Below are 22,662 nucleotides of genomic sequence, written 5' to 3'. Positions count from 1 at the left end.
ATAGCCCTTAATCACAAGGAGTGTCTAAGGCAGGGGTGTCAAACTCATTTTAACTCGGGGCCCACGCGATAGAACAAACATTCTGTCGGGGGCCGGACTAGTAGATTCAAGAGAAAGAAAAAGAGAGATAAAGAAATAAGAGCAAGAGGGAGGGAAAAGGAGAGAAAAAGAGAGAGAGGGAGAGAGCGTGAGAAACAAGATAAAGTCGTGAGAGAGGGGGAAAAGAAAAGGAGCGGAAGAAAGAGAAAAGAGAGAAAAGAAAAAAGGAAGTTAGAGCAAAAGAAGTTAAAGAGACAGAGAGAAAGAGACAAAAAGCAACAAAGGAAGAGAAAAAGAGAGACACAGAGAATGAAAGACAGACAGAGAATGGGAGAAAAGTGGCGGAAAAGAGGCAGGGAGAGAGAACTGTTGGCAACAATGGCAACAAATTCAAGCATTTCACCCAAAATACATTACTTTTCAATCGCTGGCAACAACCTAAAGAAATTAGGAATTTTCAAGGACTCCAAGCACCCATACGAATTCTTTACCTCGTGACATCCTTATTTATGAATAATACAATACCTGGAAAAATTGGAGATACATCCCAGAGGAGATGTCAGAAACGTATGGTCTGCGAGCCAGAAATGGCTCTTTTCGTGAGTACATCTCGCTTGGAGATGAAATGAGGGCTACAGCAACCCGGGTTCGATTCTCGTTGCAGCCAATGTTTTGCAATTCTGGTCAGCTCTATCATTCAACTGATCAATCGTTGCACACATATGCTAATATACTACTGTAAAATCTTGTGTAACACACACCAAAACTTTGAGTTATTTTTTGAAGTACTTCAAAAATGTGCCTTGTACACAACCAAATACGGTACATACAGAGCTGGAGAGCGGCTTTTAATGTTCCTTGAAAAAAATAGAGCTTTAAACGCTTTAAGATGAATAAGTATGCACTAAAATACAGGGTTTGTACGAAATATTTAAAAGAGCTTGAATTTTAATTTTCAAGGATTGAAAAGTGCTTTCATGTTTCCATGTTTCAAAAAGGTCCGCTTAAAAATGACTGACTGCTCTCTGGTGGCTTGGCTTTGCCATTGCATTTCTTCTTTCCGACGTCAGACCGTATGAGTTTGTATGACATCATCAAGGCTTGAAATATGCTTGAAAATTGGGTGAAGTGCTTGTAAATGCGTCAAATTATTCCTGACACTGTTTTCCTGGGGCTTCTCTTCGCCATTACAATTCACAAGAAGTCCGGCATCAATCCATCCATAGCTTCGCGGTTCGACGTCGTCACCGGATTTCTTCTTTTAACGGTACTGGAGAAATTTAAAAGTCCTTAGAAAGTGCTTGAATTTGGCCATGAACGCTGAATATAGCAAAAAGGATCCGGCAACCTACGTGCAATGTTCCATGTCATTTTCCTTACGGGTCTGAGCGTTCCCACAAAGTCGGTGAGCAACGCTTGAAACAACAGTGAGCAACGGCAATCCCAGGTGTGGCAACGAAGTCATTATCAAACATGTCCAAAACTTGACATCAAGTTACATTTTGCTGAGTTTCCGGCAATGCAAAATTATTTTTCACTTTTGATTGAATTGACTCATGTATTATTGGTTGTACGGCCTACAAACGTCTTTTGTTCTTACAATTCTTTCACAAGATATCCATTTTTTTTTTCCTGATGTATTTTGTCGCATATTATTAACATTTATGGGGGCTTATTGAGTCGGTTGCACGATTAACAACTGTATTTAATTTAAAAAAAATGTGGAATGTTGGCAGCAAGATGGACTTGATATAATCGGAAATTATTTGAATGCAACACACACTTTTTCTTCTTTTTTCAGTGTTTTTTTTTTCTACTTATTTTTAAATTCCTTTAAAAAAAGTCTCATTGTGTTTATTTTTTCCAGTCTGTTACTTTATTTTTTTGTTCTCTATTTACTTTTCTCCTACGTTTCTTTCTTTTCTTTTTTTCTGACTTTTCAGAATTTTTCCTTCTTTTTTCTCTCCTTTTGTTTCTTTTTTTCTCAGCTTCACTACTTTTTCATTATGCTATTTTTTCTTTTTTGTTCTATTCCCCCCTTCCTTTAAGTCATTTTGTGCATCATTTTACATAACATTTGGTCATGTTGGGATGAAAGAAGCAAAAACAACCCGAAGAGCCGTTTAGGACCCAAAAGAGCCGGTTCCTTTTAGTGATCCGAGCAGAAGCCGGTTCTCGACATATTCTACTAACTTTACTCAACTTTGTTCTACTTGGACTCGACTTCAAAATAGCGCATTTAGGCACAACGTCAGGGGAACCCGTGTATTTTGACCTTCATGCACTGTAACTTTGACTTAAGTCGCTTCTTAATTGGTAATTCTGAGCCCTGATTTTTGTGCGCTGGCTAGATTTTCTTGTGCGCTGAGAATGTGCCAGGAGGGCGCAATTGTGCTTAGATGGAACACTGCCTACGTATACATTTGCATCACTTGAGTTCTCCGAGTGACCTCTAGGACGGTCTCCACTTTGGGAATCAAAACAGAAGTCGTCAATTGTTTCTTCCCAATCGTCCCCCTCGTACGTAGACCCTCCTTTCTGTTTTTCGAGCATGTGGCGCGTTACCGCTCTTTTTCGGGCGCTAATCTGCGTAGCCGCGTGATGATGGAGGAGGGCCATTCTGTCATCCATGAAGGATGCCCGGTTAACAGTGAGACCTGAGCGCATTTGTCACCCTAAAAAGCCCCCTCGCACGTCGCCCGCATTTCTGATGGATGAAGGCTCAACAGCTGGCAGAGCAATGAAAAGCAAAATGAGGGTCTATATTTCTCCGGGCAAGATGAGGTCTTCGCTTCTCACTCAAATTGATCACCGTTTTACTCTTTGGCTTATGATTCCATCGGCTCCTAAATCCCTCACGCCTGAAAAAGATTCGAGTCGTTATCATGATCTGCTTAACAGCTCGGCTCTTGTTGCCATGATTGGGGTTCGTACGGGTGCTCCAAATCCTTCAACATGTTTGAATTTTATGACGCGTTATAGGTCAGGAAAACTTTTTGGGTGAAGCGCATGAGAACGCTTGAAATTGCTGCCATATTTCTCTACAAGTCTGTATAAAAATGACTCTGGCTTTGCTCTCCACTGGCATTAGCCATCGCATTGTCTCTCCCTTGTGATAAACGGCACCTGGCACCCGGCCGAGTCATTCCTAAGACTTAAAAAGTGGTCGGCGGCGCCCTCTGTTGGCTGCGGCTGCATCGGCTCGCTACAACGGGTCAGGTGCAATCGACATTTCGTTCTGTGTACATTGTTACACAGAATGACAATACAAGGGAATTATTATTATTATTATTATTAGTTTGTGGCATTGTCCAACGAAGCGTCACCGCCCACTACAGGAAAGGTGCATGCTATAGCAAACAGGGTTCGTACGGGTGCTCCAAATCCTTAAACATGCTTGCATTTTATGACGCATTATCGGTCGGGAAAACCTTTTGGGTGAAGCGCTTGAAAAGGCTTGAAATTGCTGCCATATTTCTCTACAAGCCCGTGTAAAAATGACTCTGGCTTTGCTCTCCACTGGCGTTAGCCATCGCATTTTCTCTCCCTCATGATAAACGGCAACTGACATTAGTTTGTGGCATTGTCCGACGAAGCGTCATCGCCCACTACAGGAAAGGTGCTAAGGTGCATGTTACAGCTAACAGGGTTCGTACGGGTGCTCCAAATCCTTAAACATGCTTGAATTTTATGACGCATTATCGGTCCGGAAAACCTTGTGGGTGAAGCGCTTGAACATGCTTGAAATTGCTGCCATATTTCTGTACAAGTCGGCATAAAAATTGCCCTCCAGCGACATTTGCCTTGGCATTGTCTCTCCCTCGTGATAAACGGCTCCTGGCACAAGTTTTTAGCATTGTCCAACGAAGCGTCATCGCCCGCTACAGGAAAGGTGCATGCTACAGCTAACAGAGTTCGTACGGGTGCTTGAAGTCATTTTCAAGGTGTCAAAAGTGCTTGCATTTGACATTTTTAACATGTTTAAAGGTTAAGTGTTGTGCTAGGGTTAATAGGTAGGGTTTGTGCTTCAAATAAGGGCTTTGAACTTATTTTCTGTTTACAAAATAGGATCTGGGCAAGGGTTAGAAACTTTCGTTCGGGCTTCTTATTAGGGTCATAAACATAGTTTATGGTTGTGAATTAAGGTTGGGGTTAAGGTTACAGATAGAGCTAGGTGTAGGGTTTGGCACTAGGGTTTCAGCTCCATATTAGGGTTCTAAACTAGTCAAGTCAAGTCACAATTTATTTGTGACACCCTTAATCACAAAAACTGCACAGGATTACAATGACACCACTACCTGATCTTAAACCAACATGCAGGCAAGGAAAAACTCAAAACCTAGTGTAAGGAAAAATAAAACCTTGAAGTGGTCATCCCCCTTCCAGAATAAATTTAGCATTGAATCACAGTACACAAACATGGTAAACATCACTAAAAGAGAACACTAGGTAACATGTTGAAGTTTGTCCAGGGTTCCAGTTTGAAACCGGACCTGGGCTGCAGCTAGGGTTTGGGCTTCAAGTCAGGGTTTTGAACCAATTTTACGTTTCATCCTGGAAGGGGGGGTGACCACTTGTAAGGCCCCTTTCCAAGGTTTCTTATTTTCCTCGTGCAGGTTTAAGAACAGGGCACGGTGTCGTTGTAACCTGTGCAATCCTGGGAGACATTTTGTGACTGAGGGCGTCCCAGATGAATGGGACTTGAATGTGACTAGACTTCCGAAATAACGTTGAGGTTAGGGAAAGGGTTTGCAACGATGGTTTAAGCTCCTGTCATTTTGGTCGGCGCTGGATTTCTTCCTTAAATCGGACTGTAACATTTGGAAAATTGGCTTTGAAATTCTTTAAAAAGTGCTTGAATTTTGTCACGAAGGAGGTTTACGAATCTTGGTCTAAACAGGGCAATATGAAAAGTGTATTCGTGCTAGGATTCCGCATTCATTATGGACATTTATTATGGGTCATGCAAACGATGAAGGAAACGGGTCTTAGTGGTAAAGTGTCATAGGAAGAACTTCCTGCAACTGAAAATGATCTGCATTTCTATAGCACTTTTCAAGTCAATGACTTCCCAAAGCGCTTTACAGTGTGCTCCACATTTCCTAATAGCGGCTTGGCAGCCATGTAAGGCGCTAACCTGCTTATTGGGGGTATCAGGGGTTCAGTGTCTTACCCAAGGACACTTCGACATGTAACACGGACGAGCCGGGATTCGAACCGGGATCCCTTGATCCCAAGACGAGCCCTCTACCTCCTGAGCTACTGCCGCCCCTTGGAAGGTACATACTACTGTCATTTTACCCAAGATTTTTACAGGGTCACCAAAATATATCCACATGTATTGTTCAGATCCACAAATATATTTTCACTTTCCTCACCATCTAAAAGTCATAAGACTTGATAAATGCACACACGAGATTAAAAATCATATATGTAAATCAGATATATATTTGTGGCCCAGCAATATACAGCAATCACACTGGATTTTTTTTTTATTGGTAGTGGAGAAGTTGGGAAAATTGGCTTTGAAAGTGCTCAAATTTGGCCATGAAAAAGGTGTACGAAAGGGGTTTTCCCCTTATTGCCCCATATATTCATATATGTTGACCAGGGTTGGGTAGGGTTACTTGAACTGGATTCCTTTCAATGACTTTTGGATGACTCCAATACCAAATATGCTAATAAAAGACAAAATAAACTCAATATGAATAAAATGATGACTCGCAACACGTGGTAAGCTTTCTCTCCTGGCTTTGATCTCCGGCAAAACGAACATCAAACGCCACAGAAACAAAATGAAAATCAATCCAAACAGCTTGCCGACATCATTTTTGTCAAGTCATTGAAAGTAATCCAGTTAAAGTAACCCTACCCAACCCTGATGTTGACCAGGATGAAATGGCACTTTGAGTTTAATATGTAATGCCAAGCGGAATATTCGAATTAGGGCACTGGTTCTCAAATCGTGGGGCACGTCTGCCTTAGACATCAGGAACATTTGTTTTTTGTTGTTTTTAATTAAGCGCACATAACTACACTAGAAATAATTATAAAGATCCATTCATATCGTTTTTGATTTAAAACACATCTGCACTGATTATTCAATATCTTTTTGTTTTGCAGTTTTTTTAAATACTGTGCTTTTAATTGGTATAATGGCGGCGCCCTCTGGCTGCGGCTGCACCGACTCGCCACAACGGGTCGGGTGCATCGACATTTCGTTCTGTGTACATTGTTACAAAGAATGCCAATACAAAGGAAATTATTATTATTATTATTATTAAGTGAAAAGTGTTGATCTGTTTTAAAGCATCAAATTTGACGTGGTCAAAAATGTTTATAACTTAAGGATTTTATTTTTGAATTTCAGATGCACTTGAAATCTTTTGCGTTACAGTGGATACAGCTATTTGTTGGAAGTTGATCCATATTTTTGAATTCTTTAATAGGCTGATCAGGATGCAGAACAATTATTCTTTTCTGTGGGGGGTGCGGGTGGATTTCTTCTTCCGAGGGGGAGCGCGACAGAGAAGCACAGAGTTAGGAACAAGCAAAAGCACACTCTTCCACAACATCTGAGCCCTTCAGCACGCGTGGTCTTCAACTCCATACACTGCAACTTGCCGTTGACAGTAACACACCTTATGTGTTTCTTAGAAAAATTATTTTTATTGCATTTATAACATTTGGCACGGTACAAATTCTTGGTGCTTTTACAAGATAAACCTGTAAAGATCAATGCCGATCTTTTCTCCCGTTTTGTGTTTAAAGAAATGACTTTTTTTGTATAAATATTTTCACTTATCACTGCATTCTCTGTAATGCGGCATAAAAATCACATGGAACGCTACCCCCTTGTCTTTTTTTTTAACAACACAACCCTCATTTGTCAAAGACAGCTTCTTAAACAATGTATTACTTTAAATAGAAGGTACAAGTTAGAAAATAGTTCATTTTCTGTTTAATATATGTATCTCTGTCTCACCCGCTCGGGAGTTTCCATGTATGTATAATACAAAATATGTATTCATAAGGATGTACAACAAGAATTTCTCCATCTTTGCATCTGTACAAAATGGGTTTTTCTGTCCTTTTTTTCCCGGTTGTGCATTCTATTGCATTATTTCCATTTAGAAAAGAATAAGCGGTGTCACGTCGGGGGCAATAGGTGAGGACTAGCTAAAACCGTTTCAAATCTGAGTCTCCTGTACTTTCTCCTTGGTGTGAGTTTTAACGACAAAGGGCTCGCTCACTGCCGTAATGCCGCTGGGCAAGGTTCGGGGCAGAGAATTGCCCACGTGGTTCTCTGTCCATTTGGCCCCGTGACCGCTGGGTTTATATGTGTTGTATTTTGGCTTCAAGGCACCGAAGTCCATTTTATGTGGGCTGTAGTCCACTTTGTGCGGACTGTAGCTCATCGCGGGTCTCTGAGCGTGAGGACTGAATTCCGCTTTGAAGGAACTGAAGTCGGCCTTGAAAGCGTTGTAAGGATCCTTGTGTTTAAAGTTGCCGTCCGGTGTATATTTCTGGACACCGTAATCCGTCTTAGGCTTTGGTTGCGTACTGTACCCGGGCTTGAACGGACTGTATTCCGGTTTGGATCTGGGGTGAGTTCCAATCTCGCGCTTTAACGGGCTATATTCCACTTTGTGTTTATGCTGAGCGTTATAGTCCGACCGTAAGGGGCTGTAGTCGTGTTTGGGTTTTGGTTGGGTACTGTAATCCCTTTTAAAGGGGCTAAAGTCTGTCTTTTGCCTCGGATGCGTGCTGTAGTCCGATTTGAAGGGGCTGTAGTTTGTTCTCGCTTTTGGGTGAGTTCCAAAGTCTGATTTGAACGGGCTGTTTTCTGCCTTAGGTCTGTGAGTGTTGTAATCCTGTCTGAAGGGGCCCTGGTCAAGCTTTGGTCTGTGGAGGCTAAAATCCGGCGTAGATTTGCGATTGTTGTAGTCTTGAATGGACTTTTGGCCGTGGAAGTCCATGTGTGGCCTGTACGTCGTATACTCCGCTTTAGGCTTATGAAGGGTAAAATCGGGCTGAGGTATGTATTCGGCTTTGGGTTTGTGGTAGCTATAGTCCGTTTTGTGACTGAGATAGTCCAGTTTGTGTATGGTGTTATGGTCCCTAATTTCAGGTAACGTCAGAGCCGTCTCTTGAGCCGCAGAAGCTGGCGGAGGAAGGTCTTCTTCGTCGACTTGAATAATCTCCACTGTGCGAGCAGCTGCTACGGTGCTCCTCTGTTGATGGCGCTTTCTCAGTTTGTAGAAGGCAATGAGCATCACGGCTGCCATGAGTGTCACTGCAACAAAGCAGCCGATGATGATTTTTGTGGTTTTCATGACCTCATCCAGACTCGGGCCGGACTTGCCAGGCTTACTGGTGGCCCCTTTGAGTCCAGGCACTGCCGATGGCTTGACCGCACCGGGTGCACTGTCTGTGCTTTGCAGCAACACAGTTGGCGTAGAGATGAACACGGGCTGAAATACTGAAGGGGAGGCAGTTGTGGTGGTCATTCCAAGGCCCAGTCCTCCTCCTGCTGCACCAGCCACAGCCGTGGCAGCAGATGTTGTCGTGGTCTTCTTGGGTTTGTGCATTTCTGTGGTCGGGCCCAAGACCTCCACCGTCACGGTTGTAAAATAGCTCAGGTTGGACGTGTTGAGCTCGGCCGCACTTACGTTGAGGTAGGCCGAAGCGTTAGACTTGCCGGCCGCGTTGGAAATCATGCAGGTGTATGTGCCGGTGTCAGCAGCCAGGACGTTTGAGAAATTCAAGGTGCCGTCGTTCAGTACCGATATCCTCAGATGATTAGATGCGTGAGTTAAGATGGTTCCGTTGGGTAGGAGCCAGCGCACCGAAGACATCTGAGCTGTGCGACAACGCAGCTCGGCGACTCTCCCAGCAGATATATTGAAATCCTTTGGAGCTTCTCCAATGAACGGAGCAGAGCACTGGGTTGCAGCTCCCTCACCTCTTTCCACCTCCACAAGCTGTCGACCTCTCATGTTGGCAGGCGAGTTGCAGCGTCCGCAGCAGGTGGAGTTTGTGGGGATGTACTCCCTCAGCCAGCGTGCCAACCACACAGAATCACAGCCACAGTTCCAAGGATTATGGTGGAGATGGAGCTCCACCAGGTACCTGAGCGGGTAGAATAGATCGTGGGGCACAGCACTCAGGTTGTTATGGGCGAGGTTGAGCTCCACCAGTGATAGCAAGTCATCAAACGCGTTACGTTCAATTACGCTTATCTGCGAGTTCATCACCCATAGCTTTTTCAGCGAGTTCAGTCCTTTAAAGCAGCTCGGCTTTATTACTGCGAAGTGGTTTTCAGAGATCTCGAGCTCCTCCAGGCCAACGAGGGGACTCATGTTTGGCATATCTCCCCTGATGTTGCACATGCCCAAGTTGAGATACTTGAGATTGTGTAGGCCTTCGAAAGCTCCTTCAGAGATGTACTCCAGTTTCCGCAGCTCGCCGAGATCCAGTCGCATGAGGGAGGGCACTCGATTGAAGGCATAGGAAGGGATGCTCTCAATCGGGTTGTTCCTCAACCACAGTTCTCTTAGTTTAGACAGGTACTCGAATGCCCCACTGGGTACCACCGTCAGCCTGTTGTCAAACAGCTCTAAAGTGTTGAGGCTGGTAAGTCCGTTAAACGCGCCCACCTCAATCTGCCGAATGGCATTTCGCCCGAGCTGGAGCACCTCAAGGTGGTGCAGGTGGCGGAATGAGTCAGCCTGCACCGCCTCGATGGCGTTTTCCATCAGATTGAGGTGGCGCGTGTTTGCCGGTATGCCCGGGGGCACACGAGTGAGGCCCCGCCGTGTGCACACGACCTTCCCCTGCTGATTACTGCAAGAGCACTGCGGGGGACATCCTTGGGGTCCTTGAGAGGCCGCCGCCCCTAAAGCCTGGGAGGCGCTGCTCCAAGTCCGTGCCATCAGGAACACTACGCAGAGTAGGGCGGCTTTCTTGGCACGATGCGCAGCGACCCTCCCCAGGAGACTCATGATGTGGCACGTTCATAATTCAGCATCTTCTGGGGACCTGGTGGTGCTGTGTGTGGGGGGCTTTGGGTAAAGGTAGATACAATGATTAGCTTACTTTTATGTTCAGCAGACCACAGTCAAAAGGGGTAAGGGAAATCAGGGAAGGGGACATATTACAATTGAAGGGAGACTTGTATACATATATTTCCTTGGTTTTTGATCAGGAATGAAAGCTGATAGAGGGTGCTGACTGATTTGAAACAAGTAGGGGGCCATGGTGGTAAATTAAGCGATCAAAAGCCATATTAAAGGGATATGATTTGAGAATATAGGATGTTACAAAGTGATACAAAGGGGATTAAAGCACTAAACACCTACCTCAAGTTAACAATACAGGTCCTTGAACAGAGATTTAAAGCCTTTCTCACAATAGCTGCGGCCCTGGCTGGAGATGCATGTATTTCCACAAACGGCAAAGGAATCCTTTTACAAACAGCCCTACTAAAAGAGGACGAGCCCTTTTGTAAATCCATACATCCGATCCGAAAGATTCAAAGGCCGTTTATGACGTGCGTTTGTCCCTTGTCAAAAGCTCGACGATTAAAAAAGGAAAAAAAAAATATTGTACATAGGAATCCACTCAAGGTCCTAAAGAAGCAGCGCTCCACTTCTGTCTCCTGGCAGTCGGCTCCTCTTGCCTCGCTTGTCCTTGGAATCTGTCAGTTGATCCCCTCACCAGACACCTCGTCCGGGTTTCCATTTCACGGGTTTGCGACCCAATGATCGAAAAGAGTCCGACGGGACCAAAGGAAGGGGTGGAAAAAGAATTCCTTTGCCCCTTTTTCCAGCTTTCTTTGCTTGTTAATTGCTGCGCTCCGGAAGAGCGAAGCAAGGTGGGGGGTTAGGGGAAAAAAAGCCCCCTCCACCCCCTACTTCGGCCCCCTCCTTTTCCTGCTGGTTTTTGTATTCCCGTGCCCACTTTTCAGTGGTCAATCCTTCGGTCTGTCGGTCAGTCCGTCGGCTCTTCTTTTCAAAGCTCAACGCGTCGCCGCGTCCACTTTTTGTTTGCGCGCGCGAAGCGAAAGCTGGCGACGGCGACTTTTGGCGTCCTCCTTTATCCGCTCCTCCGTTTCAGACAAGTTGCCGCACACTGCTGCCGTGCGGCAAATTGCCGACGCACGCGCATCATCCTTGCCAAGCGCGCGGCAGCAGCTGCAGCCTGCCTGCCCAACACTTCCCAATAATCCCTCAATTTCTTCGGAGTAGGGGCAGCGTGATGGTCGATTCCAGTCCGACCGAGGCGGGGGAGAACCCAGAGAACTGCTGCTGGTTATCCAGGGAGGGGGGGGGGGTTTAAATGAGTTCCGGTACGCAGTTTCTCCTCTTTTTTTTTCCTTCTAAAAGCTTCTTTCCTTTAGCGGCACCGATCGGCGCATCCCCTCCGACGCGCCGTCCGACCGGGGGAGAGCAGCGAGGTGGGCGAGGCGAGCGCAGGCTACGAGCCGAGCGCAGGCTACGAGGCGAGCTTACAGGCGTGACGTTAACGGTAGCGTCGATGTGGAAAAGGATGCGTTGTAGCGGCTAAAGAGAGAGAGCCAGCAAGCCTCTCTCACTCTCTCTCTCTCTCTCTCTCTCTCTCTCTCTCTCTCTCTCACACTTTCTCTTGCTCGGTTTCTCTCACTCTCTGCTTGCTCTGCAGTGTCCTGAGGTAGTTGGGTGAGCTCAAAACACTCGGACCTTTTTTAGAGATCTTGAAAAAACTGTTTGCTCCCGTTGTCTCGCCGCTTTCGGATTTATTCCAAACGTGCTCTTGCTGCCATACCAAAAGGCTATGTAGAGAGGCAAGCTCCGGAGCTTATTCCGGATGTGGTTGACCGTACCGCAAACCGTTGCATAATTTGTTATGTTGACACAGAAGTCAAATAATTACAATAGGTCTCAAAGGGCATCGACAGACATCATCAACATAAAATAAAGGTAATAACTGAATGTTCGGTTGACAGATCCCTAATGTCAACATTCATAAGCTATTTACATAAGTGTGCTTTAAGCCAAGATTTAAACAGTTCCACTGAGGTTGCAAATCGATTCCAGAGGGCAAAGCACATGGGCTAGAATGGAGTACATACACCTGCCACTTTCTTCTTGGCTCTTGGGATCACTAGTAGACCGACATTTAATGGTTGAGCTCAGTCTGGTATCACCTGGGAAACCTATGCACTGCAAGTTCATTCCCCATCTTGGAGCAATAAATAAGGATGTTTGGAATATGCCTTAGCTTAAAACTGTGAACAAGGTTTAGGACTCCAAAATTGGCTTTAGGTATGAAACGGTTGACTTCCCTGCATTTGCTAAAACATTTTGGGACACTGATAAAAAGCATGTATTTTATAGCCATCAACCCTTTCCTAAAAACAGTGGTGCGTTACGTCATTAGTCAGTCATCGATTAATTATTGTAATAAGATTAAACTTGAAAAAACAAATAAATATATCCGGACGTTTTACAAATAACAAAATTAACAGAACACAAAAGATGCTTTTCATATGATAAACAATACATAATAAACATTATGATGACGGTAGAGAGGAGTAAGGATTCCCAACAACGCAACAATTCCGATGAATACAAGGTGTACTGTCCAGGGGTAGGCGCCGTGGAGCAATAAAGCCTTCCTCCTTGAAATAAATGGAGGCATCAACATCCGTGACAGGGGGTTGTTTAGTGACAATGTGTCCCCTAGTAAATAAGGTCTCCCGGTGAAGATCACGATCACGACCAATGCCAACGTCTGTATCGTCGTATACGTCGATGAATCTGACCAACAGTCATTAGGCTTTTGACTGCTCAACAGCATATTTATCTGGGTGCCGTCCCCATTCTGACATCCCCTGAAAAAATGATTGTGTCTAGAAGGGTGTCTTAGATATTCTATCCAACATTTTGAACTGGACAAGTCTATTCACGTTTTGTTTGTGTTGCTCTTGATTAGGAGCCGGTAACATTTTTTGACCCAATGAGCCAAAATGGCATTTTTTTTTTATCATGTTATCATAATAGATACTCTAATGATACATTATGCTGAAAATCTATAGAGACAGCAATGAAGATAATGATGATGGTAAAAAAAGGGATGGAAGTAGTGATGGCGATAATGATGATCATGGAGAGACTGTATCCACAGAGCCAATGTAAATATCCATCCATCCATCCATTATCTGTACCGTTTATCCTCAGTAGGGTCGCGGGGGGTGCTGGAGCCCATCCCAGCCATCTCCGGGCAGTGGGCCTGGGACACCCTGAACTGGTTGCTAGCCAGTCGCAGGGCACACAGGGACATACACTTCGCTCGCTCAGTCACACCTAGGGAGATTTCGGTTAGGCCAATCAACCTGACATGCATGTTTTTGGAATGTGGGAGGAAACCGGAGTGCCCGCAGGAAACCCACGCAAACACGGGGAGAACATGCAAATTCCACACAGGAGGTTAAATCTCACGACCTCAGAACTGTGCTGCACACGCGCTAACCACTGCGGCGCCGTGCTGCCCCGATGTAAATATGTACATTTATAAGTGATTTGCTATATTTAATTACATAGAAGAGCTAACTGTGTGACACAATGATGAATGACGTCTGGGGGTAGGATTTAATGAGCGTATGTTTCTTCCTACTCCTTTTGGAACATGTACGTTAAAATTTATTTTTTCCGATTTGTTGTTGTGTTTTTGTTTTGTCATGTCCGAAATACAAGTTTCATTCATTCATTCGTTCATGAATTCATTCATTTTAGAAAGTCATACCATCCGTATATTATAAGACCAATTTCAGCAAAACCGCTCTCCGGACGCGTTCTTTTTCTTAATTTTTTTTTTAGGGCATTTTATTTCACTGTTTGACGTTGGATGATTTGATAATGCTAGAGTCTGGGTCCCAAATTAACAAATACAACACTTTGAACTTGTCTTCCTACCGCAATTATCACGACTATGAGGTGCATCGGGTTTTAAGGCGCACCCCCCAAAAATAGTTTTTTGTCCTATATTTTCCATACATAAGGCGCACCGGACTATAAGGTGCTACAGTGGGAATGTCAACAGTCGGATAGTTCAGCCAATCTTATTAACTCCTCAACATTCGAAGGCTAGCAAAGAAGCAAATGCGGACACATACGGTGTCACCAATCACTCAAATGCGTCATTCCACATTTCATTAGGAAGATTAAACTCTTGGGCTTTTTACAGAGAAAATGATTTCAAAACTAGCTTTTTTTGTAAAAACGTCACAAACTACTGCAAATAAGGATACTGAAGTATTTACCTTAGATGTAGGGAGCGTCATGCAGAGAGATGTGCGCTGTGTGCATAGCACCGCCCACCCCAACTGCTCACCCAATCAAGTTGCTCTGTGCGTGTGGCTTGCCATCCTGTGTTTTTATAGTTAGTTCTGTGGGTTTTTGTCAAAAAGGTGTCTACAGTGAACCTTAAATGATTTATGAGCTTTATTATGAATAATTCTTTAGTTGGAGCTAAAATGGGGTCTGTAGGGGTGAGTATGCTCTCAATATACTGGACCTAACCATCTATAGCAGGGGTGGCAAACCCTGTCCTGGAAAGCCGCACGTCCTGCATGTTTTGGAGGTTGCTCCAATACAGGTGACGCCCATTTTCAGCTTGTTAGCGGGCTTTGTGAGAGCTTGATAATGATTGGAGCAGAGAAACCTTCAAAACATGCAGGACGTGCGGCTCTCCAGGTCCGGGTTAGCCACCCCTGATCTATAGTATTAGAGCTACGCTCGCATTTAACACGACTCTGGCTCACCACAATTTGAAGACTTGACAATTTTGTCTCCAAGCCATATGTGCTCATGGAAAGAGCCATAGTTTTCCTACCCCCTGTTCTAGATCCTTCTTTAGTGAATAAAAGGTTGGGATTATTTCCCCAAATAAGCCTAAAACAGGATACAAATTGAATAATATGCTGGAAACCTCATACAACCACAAGCTTTATTTTCAGTGGCTGTAAAAGTCAAATGGGTTATGGTATTGTGTGTGTGATCCAAGATGATATTTTCAGATTATTAAATCTAACTCGTATTCACAAAGTATATCATTGACGCGACGTGTACCTCCTTAACATACAATTGCTCTGGAATACAGCCAACGTACCTTATGAAATGAATAAAAAATGTTGGTTGCAAATCCTGGAACACTCGAAGGCTGTCACCGGTCCCTCAGTTTGATTGCAAATAAACGTCGTCATCTTCTGTCTTCATCACAATGGTTACGATACAATTCCATATCTGGCTTAGAACCTTGCCGGTGAGTATAGCCCACCGCAAGGCAATGGAAAAAATATGTGCGCATTATACAAATGCGGTAGCTTCACTCGTAATGGAAGCAGTGAACTACGCTGATAGTACATTTTTTGGTGGAGCAAGGTGCCTAAACACTTGTATTCATTGAAGACCGTTTTTTCGAGATGCCTGTGAATTTCTGTTGTTTCCCATGTTGAGTCAACATGCACTTAGAGCTTCCTAAACGTACGGGGCGTGAACTCTGGAAGGAAGGACAAAATTGGCAGGAAACGAGTCATGGGTTACCTTCTGCCTCCTGCGTCAGTGGGGCCAAAAACAAGTGAACCTTGCTGTCCCATCACAGCTATCGTGCATGATTTGTACAAGCTCTATGTCCACTGAACTGGGAAGCTTCCTGGGTAATTGATGTTAGCTAAAGTTTGCTGTGACAGCGTTGCTAGGTGTGTGCGTCCGCGCTGCGCAGTGTTTTAGCGGCGAATGCACGCGCTCAGAAAAAAAAAAGCCTGTGAAAGCAGGAGAAGAAAAAGAGGGAGAGAAAGCACGCCAGGCAGAAAAGGTCATAGCGCCTGTAGCGCAGTGCACTATTCCCACCGGTGCAAGCAACACACAGCCCTGCTTTTGCATTATACACCCACAGACTTTCTCCTTTACTTCACCACAATTGAATAGAGATGGGCTTCAATGGAGCACATAGCGTCCGCGTGAGGATACAAAGGGGTTTTTCCTGCGTTCTTGCCTCCAAAGAGGGATTTCCTAACAGGACAGCCAGTGCGATTCTGTCCAAGTGAATCTCCGTTGATCTAGAATGATACCCAACTCTGTTAGGTCGCCTACGTACGTGACAAGTTCTGCAGATCAGTTTTGAGACATAACGAGGCAGGTGACCTGAAATCAGTCCAGCCAGAAGTTAACATGGTGACAATTTATTCCCGGACACAATAACAATCCACGGAGCCCCTGCTGGTGATAACCATTCATTCTGACCTTCGTTGATTCTTTTCAATGTAACAAGCCACTAAAGCGACCAGCTGTCAAGTCAAGTCATGTTTATTTGTAAAGCTCTTAATCACAAAGAGTCTTAAAGGGCTGCACAGACCACAGATTATTGCAAACCACATACTATTATGACACCGTCCCCTGATCTAAAACCAACATGAGGGCAAATAACACACAGATACACAGATATTGTCAACATAAAATATAGGTTATTCATATGCTTTAGAATAGAAGTGTGTTTTAAACTTAGATTTAAACAGTGCCACTGAGGTTGCAGATCGAATCTCAGCATTCCACAGGACCAAGGCCCCCAGTGGAAAACACTGTCGGATTTCTTCTTGGATGTTGGGATCACGAGTAGACCAGCGTTTTCAGAGCAAAGGCTCCGGACCGGTGGCCATTTGTGCTAGGGCTGTTAGGCTGGTGAAAGCTGTCAGTCAATCACAGCGGCGCACACTTGACTTTGAAACTTTTCCTTGCCCTTATTGGTTCGTACCTTTTCTCTGATTGGTCGATGCTGGTAAAACACCCATCACTCAAATAACAAACTGGTACGATAAATCCTTGAAAAACCGCCGTGTCTTGCTATTACACTATTCCACAACATCACATGGCGATCGACCTAACAAGATCATACCTTGCAATATTTTTCCTCACTTCTATCTTCTTGCTATTTGGTGTATTGCTATAGGAAACATGTTTTGTAGTGTCTGAAACGACTCCTTTTCCAAGTGAAAAGCTGTTCACCTAGAGTGAAAGTGGGACCTGTTCCAGAGAGAATTGGCATATTCTCGTCATCTGTTAGATTTGGATCAGTGTTCCGGGGATTTGGATATTGCCAATGTACAGTATGCGCTGTGGACTGTCGCCAAAAAGCGGGGTCACAAAGTTGCATCCCATATGTTCACAGCAAGGCAAACGTCGGTCGACGAGACGGACCGACCAGTGACGAGCCGTCAGATATGTGGGACCTTCGCGCCATCCTGGCGGTCTAAACGCCCTCTACCTGCCCCGAGGCTCACCGGAGCCTCCCTAGAACCGTAGGGCTCTGCCTGTGGTTTGGGGCTACGGCACGGCCTACTTTGGCGAGGCCGCGGTCATTCGACAGGCGAAAGTATACCGACTGTACCCAACGGCCCCTGGGGCGAGTGCTGGCAATTCTGGGCTCCGGCCAGTCACATGTAGGTCAGCAGCCTGTGTCGGTTTGCATATGTGTGCGTGTCACTTGTTCCATTTTGATTAAAAGGCCCTGGATGTGGGAAATCAGATTAGCGGAACGTACGTATGAATGTTAGGACTGGTGGTCATGTCATTGCCAGGATCAAGGAATTACGGCACGTGTCCATACATAGGCATGACACACATGACACTGCGTCGTTCCGCATGGATCGTCAAACAATACGGTTGGCCAAAATTAGAGTCGTCCAAAGTAGTGAAACTACACTGTTGATGGAATTTAATCGTAAACTAACATTATTGTTGCAATCATTTAGTACTTGTATAATGACAGCTGTCATTTACATTCGTGATAGGAAATCCTTAAATGGACATTCGTCTACATCTTGTATATACAGCCGATTGATTTGTTAGTGTTTGTTATACACCAATCTAGTTGATTAGTCGGGCAGCACGGCGGAGCAGTGGTTAGCGCGTGTGCGGCACAGTTCTGAGGTCATGTGTTCAAATCCAGCTACCAACCTTCCTGTGCAGAGTTTGTATGTTCTCCTCGTGGTTGCGTGGGTTTCCTTCGGGCACTCCGGTTTCCTCCCACATTCCAAAAACATGCATGTCAGGTTCATTGGACGGTCCAAATTGTCCCTAGGTGTGAATGAGCGAGCGAAGTGTCTGTCCCTGTGTGCTCTGCATCTAGTTCTGGATGTCCCCTGCCCACTGCCCGAAGATGGCTGGGATGGGCTCCAGCACCCCCGCGACCCCACTGGGGATAAGCGGTACAGATAATGGATGGATGGATAGTTGATTAGTCTTTCATTTCTTTAAACATTTGAGTTTAGTTGATATCGTTTTGCCATATGGGGATTTGTCGAAATAGCATACCAGGGGTCTCCAAGGTGGTGCCCACTAAGGACAGCAGAGGTGCCCACGGACATGTTCCGAAAATAGCTCACCCGTGCTGGGTCATTGCGATTTTCAAGTAAAATTCTTGTGGGTGACTGAGTCTATTTAACCCTATTTCCTATCACTTGCCTGGTAATTATCATATTGCTAACGATAATGATAATACATTTTTAGTTCAAAGCGCCTTTCAGGTCACCAAAAGTCGTAATAATTTTGTTCAAGGGTCTCCAACGTGGTGCTTCCTAAGCACAGCAGAGGTGAAAATAGCTCACCAGTGCTGGGTCATTGTGATTTTCTAGTAAAGATTGTTTTTCATGGTGCCTTGAGTCTATTTAACCCTACTTCCAATAATAAACCTGGTAAAAACATAATCATAACATGATATGAGCATACATGTTTTTGGTACAATTTCAATAGTCAAGTTAAAGTGAATATCGGGTTCCTAAAACTCTGGACTTTGTCTACATGCATAGGGATGCAAACGTTTAGCTTTCACTGGTTTACCCTTGCCGCATCATACGGGTGCCCAGCCCATCCTTAAGAACGCGTCCACAATCCCACTATCCTTTCACAACACCTCTCCACTCCTTTCTATCACCAACAAGAGCTCTTGCTTCCATTATATTTAGACCTCTTAACATTTAACATTAACATTGAATTACTTCATGCAAATGACTAAGGTTCTATGCAGGTAACGCAGAGCACTAATAATGCTAATTATACGTTTCTAAGAAAATTATATGCCGAATTTACAGGTCTGAAATACTTTTGGGGATAGGGTGAGAGCTAGTAAGATGTAGGTTGAAGGTTTGGAACTTGGGTTTGAGTTCTACATCGGGGTTTTAAAGTTAATGTAGGGTTCCGAAATAGGTTGAGAGGCAGGGTTAAGGTTTGAAACGGGATTAGGACTAGCGTTACAGCTAGGGTTAGGAGCTAGGGATTGTGCTTCAAATTAGGGTTTTAATCCGATTGTAAGGTTCCGAACTAAAGTTGGGGATAGTTATGATTTTTAACTTAGGTTTAGGATCCCGTTCTTTCGATTGGCACTGGATTGTTTTCTTTTCATTGTACTGGAGAAATTGGATTGGAAGTTTTTTAAATGTGCTTGAGTTTGCCCATTAAAAGTGTAAGTACTCTGATTGCATATTTTTTAAACAAGAGGGTCTATTGGAGCAGGGGGTTCCGTGTTAACTCTGCATTTTTTCGAAGGTTAACTGCGTATGGATCGTCACTGAAATCATCTTTTTTGTTTTGAACCTGAGCAAAAGAGCGAGGCACACCATTTTGATCTCCATCCAGTGAACTCGTACGAAATGTTTTCCTTTTAAGTGTCCTGTAATGTCCTTGTGCTTGATGCGATATTGTCTTAAGACAGTTTTTCCAGGCCACTACCCCGAAACACACAAACATACACACAGGCAACTGGATGACGCTGACCTTCAGGCGACAAAAAGCGTCCCCATTACAGTCCGACCCCGTTTGCATCTTCATTTCTAGGAATTATTACTGCCAGAGATTACGGATGCGTGCACAAACACACGCGCCGGTCACGGCTTAAACGGCTTCCCTGTTTGCGATATCATTTCATAAGTACCGCACAAGTTTAATCACCAAGCGGATTTTCTGAGGATTTGCATCAGGCGGTAAACACATTTAAACGGCGTCTGTCTGGCCAGGTGAAATGCAATTGCGTCCTCTTCCAGTTATCGTGTCCTTTTTAATCATAGTCTGTGGTTTGCAATCATCTGTGGTCGGTGCAGCCCTTTGATACTCTCTGTGATTAAGGGACAAACAAATAAACAGGACTTGACTTATCCTGAGGTTTTTGAGTTTTACCTTGCCCTTATGTCGGTTTTAGATCAGGGGATGGTGTCATAATAGTCTGTAGTTTGCAATAGTCTGTGGTCTGTGCAGCCTTTTGAGACTCCTTGTAATTAAGGGCGCCACAAATAAACAGGACTTGACTCATCCTGAGGTTTTTGAGTTTTTCCTTGCCCTCATTAGGTTTTAGATCAGGGGATGTATAATAACGGTCTGTGGTTTGCAATAATCTGTGGTCTGTGCAGCCCTTTGAGACTCTTTGTCATTAAAGGATATACAAATAAACATGACTTGACTCATCCTGAGGTTTTTGAGTTTTTCCTTGCCCTCATGTAGGTTTTAGATCAGGTGATCGTGTCATAATAGTCTGTGGTTTGCAATAATCTGTGGTCTGTGCCGCCCTTTGAGACTCTTTGTGATTAAGGGCCAAACAAATAAACAGGACTTCTTCGTCATTGGTTTCCAGTCTCAAACGAACATATTCATCCTATTTGGACTCTGTCAACCGGGGCATAATCAGGTCAAGAGAGTGGAAGGCGTAGGGATGAGTGTTTCCCTCTCGCGTTTGAGCTTTACCGAGCCGCCATTGTCTCTCGACTAATGGGCTTCATTATGTCGAGCTGTGTTCCTAGCGGCTGCCAGAGCTGGGATTAGCTGCGGCGTTATGCTAGCGGGAAGCTGAAGAAAAGGCCCCGCTGAGTTAGCAGTCCTTAACCCAATCGGCCCGGGCGATATGACACGAGTGTCCCGTTTTTCCGGGCACGTTCCCAAAAGTACACTACTTTGGTCTCGTTATTGTGACGGCCCCGTTCCGAAGCGTACATGCGTTCGTCACGGCGTCGCGCCGTCAACTGACAGGCCGCGGAAAATGGATGTCTGCGTTGCTGTACGAGACGTGTCTGCAAGAGCTTCTAAATCGAGCAGTGATCCACACCCTGCCAACCAAAAGTCTTCTTCTGCGTCTCTACACAAAGACTGCTACTGATTTTCTAGAGTTCCGAAAGGGCATTTGCATTTGGCCCCAGGGACCGTTTTATTGAATGATTATTGATTCTGCGCGCGTAATCTTGATCGGTATTGTAGTTTGTCTCGCTGTTGAACATTTGCAGGTAATGAGGTGGGACGTCTGAATACAGGGTTCGTACGTGTGGTTTAAATCTTTAAACATGCTTGAACTTTGATGTTCAAGGTCAGGAAAATGCTTGAATTTTGTCTGAAGTGATAAAAATGCTTGGAATTGTTGCCCTTGCCATAGTTCTTGCTAGTCTGATTCTACAATAAATAAAGACCTCATTTTAAAAATGGTGTGAAAATGACACCAACACGCCCGCTTTGGTGGCTTGCTTTTATGGCGTTGTCATGTTAAACGGCACCGCCCCCTACTGGCTGCTGCCAAGCGGACAGCTCTATTCAGAAACCTGTCTCTTTCGGCTCCCAAACAGCTCTTCAGACTTTTTTTTTTTGTGATGTATTATCAGTAATAGTTAATAAATATTGTGCACCAAATGGTTTACGAATTGGTAATTTCATATATTTTGCAGGGGGTCTCTGCAAAAGTCAATTCATGTTTATTTGTGTAGCCCTTAATCACAAGGAGTCTCGAAGGGCTGCAAAACACATTAAATATATATAAAAAATATTCAGATATCCAAAATGAACCTTGTGAGATGTTTTTTTACACACTAAAGAGATTTAAAGTTGAACAAAAACACGACATCCCTAAGAATGCAAAACAATGAAATAAAAACTAGTAACCTTTCAATGCTAAATAAATAATAACATGCAAAACACTTCCTATTTACGTTTTTACTTATTTACTCGGAAGAACTCAAACAAATATAAATTAAAATAAGTGAAACAAAAGCAAAAGCTCAGTAGTCTTTAAGATTGAATGCACTCTGCCTCTGAGCAATTGATGTCATTAAAAAGAGTCCAAATGTGGCTCATTTTTTCTGCTTTTTATACCTACAGACCTTTTTCTTTCGTATTGAACTCTATTTTTACCTAAACAGCTTTTTTGTCTTTGTAAACAAGTGTCATGTAGCCAATTGTTGATACGGAATGGCAGAATTCATGTCAATTTATTGCACGCCAATGACTAAAACATCCCAGATCATAGAAACAGCTCAAAATAGCACAGTATGTAATAGCAGCAGGATAGTGACTTTTTTTTTTTTTTTTAAAAACCTTTTGATTTGCGCTGGATATTTTTTTCCCTTTTAAGGTCCTTGAAAGTGCTTGTGAAGTGCTTGAATTTGGCCATAAAATATTTTTTTTTCCTAGCATCCTGGATAAATCAGTTGAGTTGCAAGGGAATAAAAAGCTAACAGGGATCCGGCTGACCTCCAAACATCCTTTAAAAGCTTATCGAAAGTCGCCACTCTTGTGGTGATGTTACGACCCGCTAATCCTGAGATCTTGGTCGCTCTTC

The 22,662-nt window shown here is 44.1% G+C and overlaps 2 protein-coding genes across 2 annotated transcripts in view; one reads left to right on the top strand and one right to left on the bottom strand.

Moving 5' to 3' along the window:
• snd1 (staphylococcal nuclease and tudor domain containing 1) overlaps positions 1–22,662 on the top strand; it is a 237,408-nt gene that overhangs the window by 103,431 nt on the left and 111,315 nt on the right. The gene's annotated exons all lie outside the window — the stretch shown is intronic.
• On the bottom strand, positions 6,681–11,578 carry lrrc4.1 (leucine rich repeat containing 4.1). The gene is made up of 2 exons (XM_088347445.1): positions 10,401–11,578; positions 6,681–10,103 (listed from the first exon to the last, which is right to left on the bottom strand). The coding sequence occupies exon 2, from the start codon at positions 10,041–10,043 to the stop codon at positions 7,230–7,232; it is 2,814 nt and encodes a 937-aa protein (XP_088203571.1). The 5' UTR covers positions 10,044–10,103; positions 10,401–11,578; the 3' UTR covers positions 6,681–7,229.

Source organism: Urocampus carinirostris, chromosome 11, assembly GCF_059441175.1.
Source record: "Urocampus carinirostris isolate Australia breed hairy pipefish chromosome 11, RoL_Ucar_1.0, whole genome shotgun sequence".
NCBI lineage: Eukaryota > Metazoa > Chordata > Actinopteri > Syngnathiformes > Syngnathidae > Urocampus > Urocampus carinirostris.
Note: the sequence above shows the minus strand (reverse complement) of the source record. Positions and strands in the feature narration are given on the sequence as shown.

Bases quoted from the DNA above. Each gene is read 5' to 3' on its own strand.
- lrrc4.1 (XM_088347445.1), bottom strand. From the start codon at position 10,043: ATGAGTCTCCTGGGGAGGGTCGCTGCGCATCGTGCCAAGAAAGCCGCC.